The sequence below is a fragment of the Pyxicephalus adspersus genome, chromosome 8 (assembly GCF_032062135.1).
Source record: "Pyxicephalus adspersus chromosome 8, UCB_Pads_2.0, whole genome shotgun sequence".
Taxonomy (NCBI): Eukaryota; Metazoa; Chordata; class Amphibia; order Anura; family Pyxicephalidae; genus Pyxicephalus; species Pyxicephalus adspersus.
In genome coordinates this window covers 43334562-43351425 of record NC_092865.1, presented here as the reverse complement: position 1 = coordinate 43351425, position 16864 = coordinate 43334562, and the positions used below count along the sequence as shown (strand labels likewise).

General features: G+C 36.7%; 1 protein-coding gene across 1 annotated transcript in view; it reads left to right on the top strand.

Moving 5' to 3' along the window:
- The window catches only part of GUCY2C (guanylate cyclase 2C), a 116320-nt gene that overhangs the window by 28723 nt on the left and 70733 nt on the right, over positions 1-16864 (top strand). The window contains exons 9-12 of the mRNA XM_072420228.1: positions 1068-1153; positions 2136-2247; positions 2326-2407; positions 7594-7699. Of these exons, the coding sequence (XP_072276329.1) occupies positions 1068-1153; positions 2136-2247; positions 2326-2407; positions 7594-7699 (386 nt within the window). The remainder of the gene's footprint in view (positions 1-1067; positions 1154-2135; positions 2248-2325; positions 2408-7593; positions 7700-16864) is intronic.

The following is a 16864-nucleotide window of genomic DNA, read 5'->3' as shown; positions in this document are numbered from 1 at the left end:
GGGGACGCGCCACACTTCCCCCCCGCAAGAATTCCAAATATATCAGATATCAAGCCTCATCTACCTGATCTTCCCATACAGGTTGCCTCAAATGCAGTTATGTCTTCAGATATGGCAAAAAATGGCAAACCCGTAGGTAACTATGAAAGCTACTTTGGTAAATCAAGATGTTCCTGAAGCTTAGTACCAGTAATGCACAAGATCTGTTATGGATGGTATGATTAAAGCGGGATTTAGATGTTGTAGGGGAGAATTTAGTTTTACAGGTTATCAACATGGGGGCCAGCAACAATCCATCTGAAACAGAGGCAGTAAAATCCCATAACATTTTGTTAGGATTTATTGGAGCAAGCCATAATTGTTTAATTTGTGCCCACTTAATAAATGGTTTCAAGGTGACCCAAGAGGCCAACTGATGCAAATGAGTAACATAATAATGCTTAACAAAATCCAGTACATCCCTACCTTCATTGCTTCAAAGTGAGTACAACACCATCTTGGACAAACTATGTATTTTGTACGTCCAAACATTTTTAGGACATATGCTTGAAAAAGTCTGGCGAGAGGAACAGGGACTGTGTAACGTTTCAAAAAAACATAGAAATTTAGGCAAAACGTCATCTTATTGAGTGAGGTCAAGTGGGGAACTGATGTGGCATGGAATTTTTTGTAATATTGGTAGATTAGGCCATCAGGACCGGGGTCTTATTTAAAGGAAGTGGAATTTTAGGAAAAATATTCAGGGGTTTTGCTACTAACTAATGCTAGTTTTTCAGAAAATGGCTAAGTGGTTACATCTAATGTTGATTATAAAGCAATACATTTGTACAGAATTATTTTCCGCAGTTATGAACATCATATATATAACATTTTGTTGTATTTTGTAAAATGACTGACAACTGTTTTGAAGGATCCTAAACATTTGCGAGTTTTCAAACTATTTATCAATAGTGCTCTGGTTTATGCTACATAATTTCTTAAAATCCATGGTTATTTCTCTTTCATTTTTTCTTATTGTACTGTAATTTTATTTTCTAGCACTAAAATATTGTATTTTTCTTTAATAGGTGCTGCAGGCCCAATACTACTAGATGAGATGGGTGACCGTGATCTAAATCTGACACTCCTTTACAGTTCTGTGGTAACTAATAAAGTATGTAAATGCTGCTTAAACAGAATAGTATATATATATATAAGATAAGTTATATAAGAAGAAAACGTAGTAAGCATGCTCAGGTTTAGACAGTTACAGAATAGCAAGGATATCCATACATGGCTCAATGCACCTTTGGGTAGATAGTATTGGGTAATTAAGCCAATAAGTTTTTTCTTGTGAAACTAAAGGTTGTAGGGGACTGGCCTATCCAGCATTTCCTTTGCTAGAATAAAGAAATGCAAAGAGAAGGGGTTTGTAGGCACAAAAATAGTTGGTATATATTGTTTTACAGTGTTAATACAGAATCACAATTACATAGGTACATAAATGAATTTTGTCTGAAGCCTATTATTGCATCATGGGAAATGGACTGCCAAACTTAACAATAAGCAACTGGAGGTGACATATGACAGGCTACCAGAGCCATAGCAATATCCCTATTCAGCAGAAATGAACTAAAGAACAATTTTGTGGGCCCAAATTCATGGTCAGCCTGAAATCCAACAGTATGGTAGGGGTAGAGGGGGAGGTTTTTTGTATTGCTAAAACACACATTATTAGCTCTCCAGTCCAGGGGAACATTGATAAATCAGGCCCAATGTATGGAATGTTATTGGGTTTACATACATTGTACACCCTACCTAGTACCCTGCCTAGTAAATCTGTGATACACTGCACTGATAATGGTCAACAGAGAGAATAAACTAATCTATATGATTAGGCTGTACCTGTGCTCTAAATCAGGGGTTCTGAAAGTACAGTTGGCCACAGGGGCAAAAAAGATTATTGTGCATGGTCTTGCCCTCAAACTAAAGTCAAGATTGAACCATTTTTTGTATCTATGACAATGTAATGGAGACCTGCAAATACTTTCTGTTGTAAGAAAGCTCCACTATGCTTCTCACTTATTATGTGGGGTCGGGGCTTTTCGGTTCCTTTAAGACTATCTCACCATAACCATGTCTGGTTGTCTCATCAGTATACAGAACTTCTTCGGTTTGATACCAGCACCAATTTGACAACTGTAGTGGATTTACGCCCTTTATTTACTTGGAAAAACCACAGACTTCCAAGTGATGTTCCTGGGAGTGGTAAGTTTTTCTCCTCTTTTAATTCATTGTAGCAATAAACTATAATGTAGTTTTATTAGGTTTCTATTTCTCTTTCAGGTCCTAATATAATGACAATTGCAGTCTTCACTTTGGCTATTGCCATCATACTTGTTCTCATCACTGCACTTCTTGTACTTCGGTAGGTATTTTATTTTTTGTGTTTTGGACAAGAAATTTGCTTTGATAAAATAAAAGCAAGTTCTTTTGGGTGCCTGCATGCAATCAATTTTTTCAAAATTATCCCTAAACTTTTGTGTGCTCTAATATGCAGATATACATTTCTTCTTTCCCACTTCCTACACCCCTTGATGGACATTGTGTCATGAAATAAAGAACCAAAAGTTTAGTCAGTATGTTGACAAATTAGTTTGCCCTGGCTTTGATGATTTTATTACTTACTGTCAAAGTAAATGGAACCAAGTTCAAATAGGAACTAGGGAAAAAAAAACAATAAAATAATTATCCATCTAAAGTTTGGAAAATGTGTTACTTAACACATATTTTTTCTTCTCTATCCTCATCCTAGTACTTTCTTTTTCTCTCTCTCTCCCCCCTCCCACTTTATTTTCTGTCATTCTTCCACAGAATTTTCTCTTTTATAAAAAAAAAAAATATGTAAATCTTACCAAGAAGGACACAAACATCAGTAAAAATCTTAAAGTGGTTCTAAACACAAATTATACAGACAGAAGCAAAAACCTTTAAGTGCCTGTATCTTGCTACTTTATTGTAAGAACCAAACATACAGCATCCAGATATCTTATCTAGATGTTGCATCATTACACATACAGGAATTACGTGTTTAACTGTACCAATTTTTTGAGTTTTAGCATGATCTGATATAGAGACTATATCTTCTCTATAATCCAACAGTTCAAAATATGCAGCTGACTAAAGGGACATGAAGGAATGATTTGCAGATTTCTATGGGTCCATTCACTGTCCTGAAAGGAGGAGCAGTTCTTTTGTTTGTGAGATTTGTGATGGAAACTAAACCCTCTTTTAATACTAAAGTACAATTACTAAGATGAACCTGAACAGGTTCCAAAATAAATAAACCATGTGTAAAAAACTACAGCTCATGATTCTGTAGCTTGTAGAACCACATTTAGCAGCAATAATGTGAAGAAATCATTATCTCAGTCACTTTATCAGTCTATGATGTTGTTGATGAAGAAATCCTGACCATTCTTTTTTTATAACATTGCTTCAGTTTATTGAGATTTATGGGCATTTATTTACACATAGTTCTACTAAAGTCCTGCTACAAGGTTTTGATTGGGTTGAGGTTTAAACTTTGATTGGGCTATTGCAACACATACTTTTTAAGCCATTCTGTTGTAGATTTGCTGGTGTGTTTGGGGATAACTCATCATCAAATTATCACCCCTTTACCATTACAGTTACCATAACAGTTGATATGAGACATTTGTGCTGCGTTTTGTTTTCACCAAATGTGGCGCTGTTTATTATGGCCAAACATCTCCACTTTGGTCTCATCTGTCGAAAAGGAGTTCTTGTTTGTTGAGTTTCAACTTTGCAAACCAAATCAATGCTGCTTTATTCATTTTACAGAGTAGAGGTTTTCCCCTGGCAACCCTTCCAAACAAGAAATACTTTAATCAGTTCTGTTTTTTTAATGGTTGTGAACTTTAGCATTTGAGATGTGGATTTTGTTTTGTTTTTTAAATTTGTTTGAGCATTTCACAGTTTGTCCTTGGGGTGAATGTGCTGGGATGAACACTTGAACACTGGAAGATTGGCAACTGTCTTGAATGTTTTACACTTGAAAATAACCCTTCTCACTGTAAAATGATAGGCAGAAATATTGCAGAAAATTTTGAGATCATTGCTAGTGTCTTTTCTCTTTGGCAAACTCCCAGAACATCTGCTTTTATAGACGTTTTAAATTTGCTGATAATCAATAAATCAAGTACATTTGCACCTAGCAGCTTTTTACACTCTATAGATTTCTATGTAAGTGGCAAAAGTTTGCTTCTGCATTTTGACTTAATTTTTGTTAAGTAAATAATTACAAGTAAATATTTATAAGTTGGTATTCAACTGAGGTTGTATTTACCCAATTTTAAGACCCGCTAAAACAGATGATTTTTTTAAGTTCTAATACACAGAACCTTAGAATTGAAAGAGGGTTTACTTCCTTAACATAATGGAAAATAGGAGAATGGCAGGAGTTATTCAGCTAAAGTATTTCTGATTAATGTTTTTTTGATTTTTTTCTTTTTGGAACTTCTGTCCCTCTGACCCATTTGCAAATTAGGTTACAGGGAGATTGCAATGAACTTGAAAAGTTAATTTTCTTATACTTTAATGTAAATTCAAGAAAATTCAAAATGAAGTTAAAGGTTTAATTACCGCAAATTTCTGCAAAATAGAATCCAGTTAAAATTTGTCAATTTCACTTTGTTCATTACAGTTCTATAGGATTTTTTATTATCAGATCAATAAACTCATGGTTAACATTTTTGCTGATCTGAGCTTCATTATACTTTTGTCATTTGTTTTGACACATTTACTAGTAAATACCCAGCCTTTTACTAACTAAGTTTCCAACATTCTATTTTGAACTTTACAGTTTTTGGTAAAGTTTTACATTCTGTTTGAGGTGTTGTACTGGACTGTGCAGGGAACATTTTATAGTAAACCATTTATTAGTGGGCAATGAAAACCACAAACAAGTGGGGAGGTTCAGTAAACAATGTTAAGAGTATGAATCAATAATCTTGAAATCAGTTTACTCCAGAGAAGCTGCATGCTTACATTTTTTTGCCGTTGTGGAACAGTGTTTAATATTTTCTGGACTTCCTCTGCTACTACCCCATTTTAGGAGGTGATGGATTGGCTTTTTACCCACCTAGTTTCTATTCCAATATGAGAGGGGTTTTAGAGGCAATTAGCTCCTTCACTGCTATTGGTTGCTGGGACTTTATAGCCTCTCTGCTCCATGTCACCAGTGCCTGTCCTAGGGTTGAGCTGGGCCAATCTGTGTTGGAGAGTTCTCGATTGATTTACTGTTGCTGACTTTGACTGTTTCTGATACTGCAAGTTTATGCTGCCTGGACCAACTTATTGCCTGTGACCCCGACTCTGATTGTGTTTTGCCCCTGTGTACTTCGTCTGGTGGATGGATTATCTGTTATGATCTCTCACTTTGAATTCTGGACTTGTCTATTGGAATCTTGGTACTTCTGTCTGTGAGCTCCTGGTCTGCTGCCAGCCCATCTCCAAGTCCTGGGGGCAACCGAGCACTGGCAGACGCAACCAGTCTCCCGAGGCTGAGCGGGGGCTTACTAAAGGCTAAGACTGCGGGGTAGATTGGAGGACTGATGTCTGGGGAATACTGATGCTGACTAGGGCTTATAAGTGCTAGTTAAACTTACCACTCATGTGTTGCATGTTACCCAGTGCTTGATCACTTTGAATTGGATATGGTGGTTACCTTCTACTGAATTAGATTTATATAAACAATTGCAGGATAATAGGCTGATGACAGCCAGGTTAAGTGACAGAAAAACAAGAACTATCGTCCAAATGAGATCAATACTAATTTTAATACATTCACTTAAAAAATTGATTAATATTTTCCGAAAAAAAAAAATTATAGAGCTCAGCTCTTTGAGGACATGGTGTAATGCATCTGGTCCTGGTGCTTTAATAACCTAACTTTTGTCTACCTGTTGCTCAATCATATAAATTTGGAGCAATTGTGGTTCTTTCTGACAATACTATTTCTATTTCAGACTTGAGCTACACCATTTATTTATTTATCCCCAGTCACCATCCTGTAAGGGACCAGTATGCTCAGACCTGATCTTTTAGCTAATAGTATACTTAAAAACAAAAGTGAGGAATTCCCCTACTTTTTTTGCAACTTGTCTTTCATTTTGAATTTTTGCATACTTAAATTCCCTATTAAATTTTTTTTTAATTGTCAAAAAATGATGGTGATCCTTCATTTTTAATATTTTTGGAAAGCCCTTTTCTTATTGTTTAAAGATTTTTTTTGTAAAAGTAGTCATAAACCACAGGTGTTACTTTTTACCTCTTGCCTAACTTGCCTAAGGGAGTATTTTTTGCAATGTACAATTGCCTGGAAACATTCCCATTTTTGTGTTCTTTGAGGACAATATTTCCTCCCAGTCCATATCCGTATCTAGACATGTGACAGGTGGCAGCATTTTGCACTACTAGTACTGCTCTTTGCAACCCTATTTATTATTTATGAGGCTGCTGCTACATGTAGCATCTCCCAGAGCAGCAGTGGTTCCTGGTATGAAGATGCTGTATAGGCATTTGCAAAAGCTAGTGCCTGAAGCATTTGGGAAATGTAAATGCTGCTTTTTCTTTAACGCAGCTCTGAACATAGCATTAGATACAATACAGTAAAACCTTGGATTGCAAGTAACTTGGTATGCGGGTGCTTTGCAAGGCAAGCAAACGTTTTTAATTAAATTTTAACCTGATAAACGAGCGAGGTCTTGCAATACAAGTAAGGAATCCCTTACTTCAAATAGGAATAGGGAGATGTTTAAAATATGAGAAAGAGTGCAAAATTTTGTAGAAAAGCATCACCTGAATAAAGCTACATACACACATGCAATTCTTGTCGTTGGAAAGGATCTTTCAAGGATCTTTTTTTGCACAAAAAGAAAAATATTCCAGTGAGCCAACAATAATTTTGTTAGTTATAGTGAGAGTTGTCCTATACAATAATCCTCATCTTTTCTTGATGATTCTTTTCAAAAGTGCAGGTTAATTTGTTTTAGTGTATGTATTTTTCTTTATACAGTACAGTATTTTATATCAATATCAAGCATTTTTCTAAAAATGTTTCTGGGTTGCAGAACAAATTGTCTGAGTTTCCATTATTTCTATGGGGAAAATCATTTTGATATATGCTTGCAAACCAAGGCACCACTGTATTAGCAAAAGAAACATTGTGAAAAATTGCATATACATCCTCCCTGATCCTTGGAGCAGAGCTGACAAGCTGCCCAGTCTCACTGACAATTGCAACAGGCATTTTGGGGTATCCTGAAATCCATTAGGTTCAGTGCATAGCTCTTTAAAACAAATGTGTCTGCTGTTGCACAGATGGCTTATGTACAAAACATGCCAAAAGTGAAGCATAACACCTGAAAATATTAGGCTCTTGCTTTTTATCAAAAATCAACATAGCAGTTATCTAAGGTGGCTGGGAATTTTAAGTGCAAAGATTGTCAAAGGGGCCTAGAACTGATGTTTTGGTACAAAAAAAATCTGTATTTGTGTTTTATCACTTCAGTATTGTTTTTTTCATGCTAGAAAGTATCGTAAATCGCGTGAACTGCAGCAGAAGAAATGGTCTCATATCCCAACAGAGAAGATTTTTCAACTAGAAACAAATGAGACTTCCCCAGTCAGTTTAAAGGTACTATTATTATTATTATCAATATTGGTTTGTATTTTCTTCTTTTTTAATATAACATTTTTTAACATACTTTTGCTTTGCACAGCCATAGAGGAAAATATTTGTAATCATAGACTAGGGAAACTATGATGATTTATATGATTTGATGATTTATATGAGAGTGAAAATGAAAAAATACCCATATGTGACTTTTATAGGCACCTTCAAGAAATTTTCATGTCAAAACTACTACATAAATGCCAAGGTAAAACAGTAAAATAACATTGTAATACATTAAGAAATACTCAAAATAATGTATTTCCTTGGGTAATCGCTACTCAAGGCTTTTCTACACAAAATATCACTATAGTTTGTTGCAATAATACAAGTCAAAGAAGCAGGACCTTCACTAAAGTGTTTCACAGCAGATGGTAAAGCTGCTTCTTCAGGAGGGTAGGGAATACATATAAGCTGTAATAATGCCTTAAGGTGTAAGCTCTTTGGGGCAGAGTCCTCTCCTCTTGTTTCACTGTCTGTATTTGTCTGTCATTTGCAACCCCTATTTAATGTACAGCGCTGCGTAATATGTTGGCGCTATATAAATCCTGTTTAATAAAAAGGTGCATTTAGTTTCAATGGATTTATAACAAACGTTTTGGTGAACGTCCCTGCACAATTGTGTGTAAAACTGTTCTTTAAAAACATTAAAATACCATATTTTAGCTCCCTAGTAGTATAAATGAAGTTTAGCAGTCTGGGGATGTAATGGCTCAACAAATCTATACAATGATGGCCTGATGTCATCATGGTTTATATTCATTCAGCTAATCACAAGGGGCAGCTGAAGAGAGCTTGTCCTCATGTGCCCTGGCAGAACAGATCTACCAAGCAGACTCATGGAGCTGTCTGGGCTCCTGTCACAATAAAAAAAATGTGCAGGACGTGGTACTGCTTTGCAAGGACGTGGATAATAAAGCATGGGAATCACAGAAGTCAATTAGGGAAACTACACATTGCTGGATTTTTAAACATTTTTGAAATAATGATAAATAACAATAAAGATCTTTGTGCGGTGGGGTTACTCCTGGAGATTTTTTTTAATCCTTTCAGCAAAGTACAATAAAGAATTGCACTTGGATGCTAACTTAACCCTTGAGTGCCATAAAATGTTATTTGTCTCTATACCTAAAACATTTGTTACACTAATGCACTGTACACAACTGCATAATTTTAGTAACACACTTGATGATGACAAACGTAGGTCTGTGATTAGGCTCACAACACAAATCACACCTAACTTTCATTCTCACAAGGTAATTCAAACATTCCTTAGAAATCTGGCAAATACATAAAAAATAATGTTAAAGATAGAAAACCAAATAAATAGTTTGACACATGACAATTTGAATATTGTATACCTTCACCACCAACTGAATATTGACAAAATTTAACCATGAAGACAATAGTTATTAATGAGCTATTAAAAACTAGAAAAGATGGTTTAAAAAGTAGATGAAAGAACAAAAACAACAGGTCTGCTATAGTAACGCGACACATATGCAGATTTACAATGTTGGGCAGGGGAAAAAAAGACCAATATTAGTATGTGAAGTAAACCCACTAAAATCTGCACCCCAGACAATTGGCCTATAGGATTGAACCCATTATAGATGCACCTAACAGCAAAGCCCACTATAGCTGCAAGCAGTCTTCATGACTGCTCCTAGCACATGCAAATATGGACATTTGAAAATTTCTTCCAGGCCGCTACGGAACATGGTTTAGTCAACGGCAATCTTTTCAAATGTAGGTATAGATACTTGTTTAAAGTGGGTGATAAAAAATTAAACATTTGCATTGTGCTTTATTTATATAATTATTTACATAACTATGGATAACCTTTTAAATGCATACATATGTCTCTCTCTCTTATACATGGATATATCTGCTGAATATAAATATTTTACACAGTTGAAGCAAAGTGTACACACCCCTGTTAAAATGCTAGAATTTTTGTCAATAGATGAAAACATAATAAACCTTTAAAAATGTTCCATCTTTAATGTGACTCATAACCTGTACAATTTAATTGAAAAACAAATCTGCAAAAAATAAATAAATAAATAAATAAAGATTAAACGTGATAAACTGGTTGCATAAGTGTGCACGTCCTTAAACTAATACTTTGTTGAAACCCCCTATAATTTAATTACAGCATTTACTCTTCTTTGGTAGAAATCAATCAACACGGCACATCTTGACTTGGCAATATTTGCCCACTGCCAGATTGCAAGAGCATCTCCTGCACACAGCCCTCTACAGGTCACCCCACAGATCCCCACAGGACCATTACAAAACCTTATTTTCCTTGTGGTGAAGCCTTTCGTTTGTTGATTTGGATGAATGCTTGAGTTTATTGTGGTGTTGAAAAAATGAAAGTCCTCTTTAGCATTCTAGTTCTAAATATAAAGGTTTTGGGGCTAAAAGTACCTGGTATTTTGAACTGTTCATAATACCCTTCACCTTGATGAAAGTCACAATTAAAGCTAAAGACAAGCAACCCTAAAGCATGATACTACCACTGCCATGCTTCACTGTGGGGATGGTGTTATTTTGGTGATGCGGAAGGGTTATAAGACAGACTTACAAAAATGGTCTGATGAAACCAAGGTTAAGACCATCCCCATGGTGAGCAGGAAGACCTTAACCTCCTGGGCAGTAACCCTGTGTGGCTTGGGGTAAAAAACCCAGCTGATAGCAGTAACCTGAGCCACACTCGGGGTAGCTAAAAAATATTCAATAAAGACTTACCTGGTCCCACTGGTGTCGTCTAGTGTCCTGCCGGTCAGATCCCATACTCGGGCCACGTCCTCTTCGTTCGATCGGTCCCCCGGTGACTGATCGGGCCTTCTGCCGGGAGTTCCGGATGGCGTTGTGTGTGTGGCTGTCGCTAGGGGTGTGGCAGGAATTTCAAATTATTTTGTATTGCATTCATGCAATTGAATGCAATTGTCTAAAGTTTGAAACACAAAATCATGTCAAAGTTTATTAATACATTTATTTTTATTTAATTTATTATTTTGACATGATTTTGTGTTTCAAACTTTATTATACTCATACTTTTATATTATACTGTAAAATAAATGTTCATGAAAGACAATGTACTGCTTTTAGACATATAAATCCAGACAGAAATGAACTGTCCAGGAGGTTAAATCACTTTTTGAAATATGAAAAAGTTTTTTTCCACTCTTTTTCATTTCTCCTAGCAACTGTGCAGTAGTTTCTGGGCCCACTTTACCTCCTAAATGCCATGCTTAGATTTTTCCTGACATCCATCCATGTGATAGGGACAACACCAGTCATCTCTCTTTCTCTGAAGACCACACCCAGCCCTAGTCTTCTTCTTAAGAGTGTGTACACACATAGCATAAATGTTGTTGCAAAACAAATGATTATTGATTGTTTAATGCTCTGTTTGAATGACTGGATAGCCCCTGGATATTCTGTACATGCTGTAACAATACGATCAATCAAAGATATTTGCCCGGTAATGTACAGACATATGATGTATTCATTATGAGATTGAGGAAATGAAGTATGTGCTTACAAATGATCAGTCTTTTAGGGTCAATGAATGTTTATCCTAAACACTGTAAAATAACTTTTTCCAGCAATATGCATTTCTTTGTGTTTTCATGTAAAAAGAAAGCAGCCCATGCTTTGGTGTATTTCTTAAGTGATAAACAGGATGAAAAAGGAAATTTCAAAGAAAGGCAGAATGTAGTGCAAAGATTGGTTGACACCATTTTCCACGAGAATCTTCAACTGCACTTGACATCACCAGAGGGCTATAAAAAACTTGAATTTAAATATTTGAATGTTGGATGTGTGTTTTCAAAAACTACTTTTATTCAGAAACAGGACACTTGCACGCATAAATCCATAAATGCAGAACAGAGGTTAATCACCACTTTGAGATTCCTTGCAACTGGAAGTTGCATGAAGACATGAAGTTCAGTACTGGTATCTCACCACAAGCAGTGGGTCTTCTTATCCCCTAGACCTGTGGAGCAATTTCACAAAGGAATATACAGATACAATTGTTTTTTAGAAAATATAAAATGGATTTGAAAAAGTGCAAGTTTTGAGATAAATAACATTTGTACAAATAAAAAAAACTATAGGACAACAACAACAATTTAAATAAGTAAAAATGTAAACCTGGCCAACTATAAATTAATATAATGCAGGTTTTTATTGGTAAAATGAAAAGTCACTCAGGTGTAAAAAAGTTGGGCAGTGGCCGGGGTCATATTGGTGGGCTGCATCAACCATTTGTTGACCACATCACTTACAATTATACTATAATTAGTTCCACCGCACATTTTGCACATTTATCAGAAATGCTACAGCCAAGGGCATCAAACTCATCCTCTTGATGGCTGACTATAGCCATAGCTCGCTGCTAAGTTTTTTTTTCTTCTCCAGCTCCTTTTTTGGCTTAGGTCAGAAATGATGGGAGTGGATGTTACAGCAGATGGAGTCTCAGACATGTCGAAAAAGTTCGAAAAAAAAAGAAAATTAGAACATATGATTATGACTGCTTACTCTTGTTGTGTTCTCCTTTCAGTTTCCTGATACACCAGAGGAATGGCTGAGCATAGCCGTAGGTTTTGAACAATTTTGGAACTTTCTAAATTGTGGAGGAGTATTCGATGGGAAATATGTACAGACCACCCCACCTGCAAACAGTGAATCCTTCTACTATATTTGCAAGGGCTTTTTCATCATTGTGCTGATGGCAATTGTAAATTCTCATTATAAGTTTGTTTTGGTTGATATTGTGAAAAGTTGGTGAATGTCTGATAAAGGAGTCTTAGAACCCCATTCTGCCAAAAGTGGATCAACAAACAACCACAGCTTCCCAGTAACACCCAAACTGTAGAAAGTATGAACTTTGTGCTTTTGCATTAAATGATGACCTAATAAAGCCATTTCCTCAGAAGAATTTGGACCAAGAAGGAAAAATCCACAACTACAGACTTTCCTGTGCAAGAAGGGTGGTTGAAAATTCTTTTCAAATCGCTTTGCAATACGCTTTTGCATCACAGTGATATAAATCTATGCATTGACATAATTGACAAGGTGTTTTTTGCTTCCTGCATCATTTTCTGCATAGGAACAATTGAAGTGCACCTTTTGGCCCACAAGCAGAGCATGAATCTGCTACAGCAGCAACACATGGCACCTGGGGAACAGAGTAGTCAATTCACTGGTCTCGATCTTCAGCATGCAGTTTCTCAGAATTCCATTGTGTCACCTAAGGAGAACAGTATTCGGTACATGTATTACTTCAATACAAGTGGAATGGCAGGACAGTATGACAGTTTAGCTTGGGCTATAAGATGTCTTTCATTGCAATAATGATCAGTACCACAGTTTTGGTACATAGTTGTCCCTTGCACCAGCACCCAACTGCTGTGAAGCCTTCACTTTGTTCATTTCTTTTTTGAGCACTGTCTGCAATTTTGTGTTTGACATAGTTTATGTTGGCAGCTGGATTGACAGTCTTGCACAGCTCCACCATTGCATCATAGGCCTTCATTTGAATATGACAATTATAGTATTCCCCAAACTTCACCTTCCACAAAATTTGGGGTTATTAAAAGCATCATAAGCCATTCTCCCTGTAAAAAAAATATTTATCCATGTTGAACAGAAACCACCCACTCAGGGACAGGTGAAGCTCACACAAACCTACCTAAATAGTTTTCCCAATAAATCTTTGTGTTTCCTGTGACATAATTTCCGTTTTTTTTCCCGGAAGATGATGAAATGGTTGAAAGAAAACAACACAGAGGGAGACAGAGGGTAGCAACACCCATGAGCCATACAGAGATGGAAACCATGGTCAGTCTCCTGGACAGGGCAGATGGGAAAAAGGCTGTATATTACCACCCCAGTACCAGAAAGGACAACATTCAGGAAAAGTCCAAAGCAAGTTGGAGGCAACGTTTGGAGTTCTGTTTTCCAGGGAAGAACTTAAGGAAAGGTGGTTAGTGCTGGATGAGATACAACATTTTGTAGCCAAAAAACATAAGTACAGCTAATATTGTTTTACATGGGTGATTATTGGTAATGAGAAAGGGTGAAGTAGAGGGGTGGTTGCTAATTTTGGTGCTTTTCATGTTAGGCTGACACACTTTACAAAGGTGGAAAATTTGTGCTGAAAAGGATGGAAAGCAAGCAAATGCAACTAGAAAGAAGAGAAGTCGGTGAACAATGTTTAGTTTACAGATATTGACACTTCATTAGCTGAGGTGGGGATCACTACAGACACAGATGACATTCAAACACTAAAGCCAGACACATCTGGACAGCTGGAGACCATTTTGGTCTTTGGGTCAACAGAAGAGGAAAAAACACATTAGTTAGTGAGGGAAAAATACATTGTGCATCCAGAAATACCCCAGTCCATGTGTAATCTGGAAACTTACCTGGGTTAGTTAGTGAGGGCATATGTTCGCCAGCTGATGGTCTCTAAGACAGATGTCCTGCAAGGACTGTTAATGTTCAAATGTTTCAAGGACTTGAATAGTTTATTTAATTAACAGTTATTAAAAATAAAAGTTTTTTTCCCTTTTTTGGACCAGATGTGTTTTTTTTATTTGTGAAAAAAAGCACTTGTCAAAATATTTGCTTCTTCTGGTATAATAATGGAAAAAGAATGAAAAAAAAGAATGGAACAACATAGACCAGAAGATTTAACTGCGTGGAAAGAGAACAGAGCTGGAAAAGGGAGGAAGAAGAAAGAGATAGCAGAGACGAAGAATAGCTCTGAAAATGCAGAAGAAGGACAGAGAACAGGAAAAAATTCCACAAGATATATTGCACTAACATGTCCAAGTAAAAAGATATAAAAATGATACACGTCTTATACATGTAAAATATAGAACAGGCCAACAAAGCTTCTATGAAAAGCCTGCTATATGTTGTATGTATGTATATATGTGTAAAATAAATATTTTGACATTTATATTTCAATAAACAAAATATATAAATATAGAGAGACGGTGTGAAAGAGACAAAGACAGACACATATATTTCATATATATGTTATAACAAACCGACACGGTGGCCGGTGTTGTGGGGCACTGTGGCTGCCGGCTTATTTGAATCTGAAAGCCACCTTTAGGAATGGGTCCCCCAGATATCTGCTGCCCCACCCTGAGAAATTAGGAGAGAGGTACATAGTACCCCTTACCTATATTCTGAAAGGGTAAAAAAAAAAATCCCTAGAAAAAAACACACCAAAGACATTTTAGAAAAAGTTTTATTTTTCTTTTCACATATACTTATCTAGGCAGAGTCCAGTGATGTTTAAAGTGCCCCCATTCATTGCAGTTGTTCATTTGGATACATGGCAGTTTATACTTAACTTTATTTTCACCCTTGTGTAATGTTTGTGACCAATATGTGCTCCTGTTTTTCTTTCACATCCTTTGATCATTTTCATTTACTGCTGGTATACACATTTCCTGAGTTTCTTTGGTATAGTGATAAAGGCTTGGTCTCATCACACTATCCCACTTTTGGCCCTGTTGTTTATCCAGCCTTCCTCGATCCCGCCATAGCTGCCTATATACTCAGCAATCAAATAGCACTCAGCTATTACAAATTTTGAATGTCATTTTTATGCCTCTTACTTTTCTTTTTTTGCCCCGCGTATTCACTCTCACTCTCATGAGCCCATAAGTCCATGAGTAAAAGGTCCTGAAGAAAGAAGAAAATCCTGGCACATTTCTCCCGCTTGGGATACCTCAGGGGAGAGTATGTGACATACCAGAGGTGGTTTTACTCCAAAGGATAAACGTAGGGATGTACTTAGGAGCAAAACGGGGCACAGGGTCCCAGGTCACAGGTCTGGGTGCAGTACAAAAAAGTACCAATTGTTGAAGCAATGGATGATTCAAGCTAAGTCAAGGATGATTATATATATATCATCCAGTCTCTTCTTACATATATATATATATATATATATATATGTAAGAAGAGACTGGGGCAAAATAGTCTAGTGGCAACTAGGGTCACTGGCCTATCATTCCCTGAGGCGTGTTTTAGTGAAGACCAGGAGCCATTTAGATTCTGTGCCAGGGGATGACCAGTAACACCCGCTCATCTATGATGATTGAAAGCAAAAGCAAACACTACTGGAACCCTGGAAGCCAAGTAAAAAAAGGTACATACAACAGGATCAGGCAGAAATTCCTGGTGTATGCTGCAACATACAGGTCATGTTCTTATACCTGGAATCAACTATAAGATGTACTAGATTTCCTGAAAAGAGACCTTAATCTGGGCCGGAGCTACAGCTACCTAGAAAACAGCATCTCCCTAGATGGAATTTTCCACTAGCACCTGAATTCTTGGCAAAATGGTGAGATAGGGGCAGCTTTTCCTAATTACCTGTGCATCAGTCTCTCATCCTTTCCACTACTTTGAGAATTATATGGTGTGTAGTAAAACTTACAGTTTCTTTTCCATGTTTCCCTGTCATCACAGCACAGAAGCAAATTATTCACATACTGTAATAGTGAGGTCCTACCTTTTTCTGGACTGCATTAATTCAGTACCTCATTCAATGTTTGGTTGTACAGGGTGAAAGTATACCTCTTTGTGCAAGACACGTGTTTTTAAAAAGATAATAAATATCTGGGTGCAGCAGTTGGAAGTATCTGAACAAACAGAGTATGGGGTTGGTATCTCTGAAGTGTGTGTCTCTACTAACAGGACTTAGCAGCCAATGTTGTTTGTAATGAAGACTTTAAAGCTGCAGCACTTGCTACTTGTGAATACCAGGTCAAATCCTGTAGCTGCTTAGGCAGGAGGACTTTATTTGCTGACCATTTTGGACTTACTGCTGAAGTAAGACATTATTTTGTTCCACTGAACTAAGCTGCTTTGTGGTATGTTATGCTAAAATAAAGCTGTGTTTTAACCACCCGACCGGTAAACCCGATAAACCTGAACTTTTCTCACTGTGTAAATCCCATCACTTACCTGGTCCCCGCTGCGATGATCTGCTCTGTCCAGCGTCGATCGCTAAAAAAAAATTCTCACCTTCTCCCCGCAGCTCCTCCGGACATGTCTTCTATCTTCTTTCTTCATCCGGCGTGTGCAGTG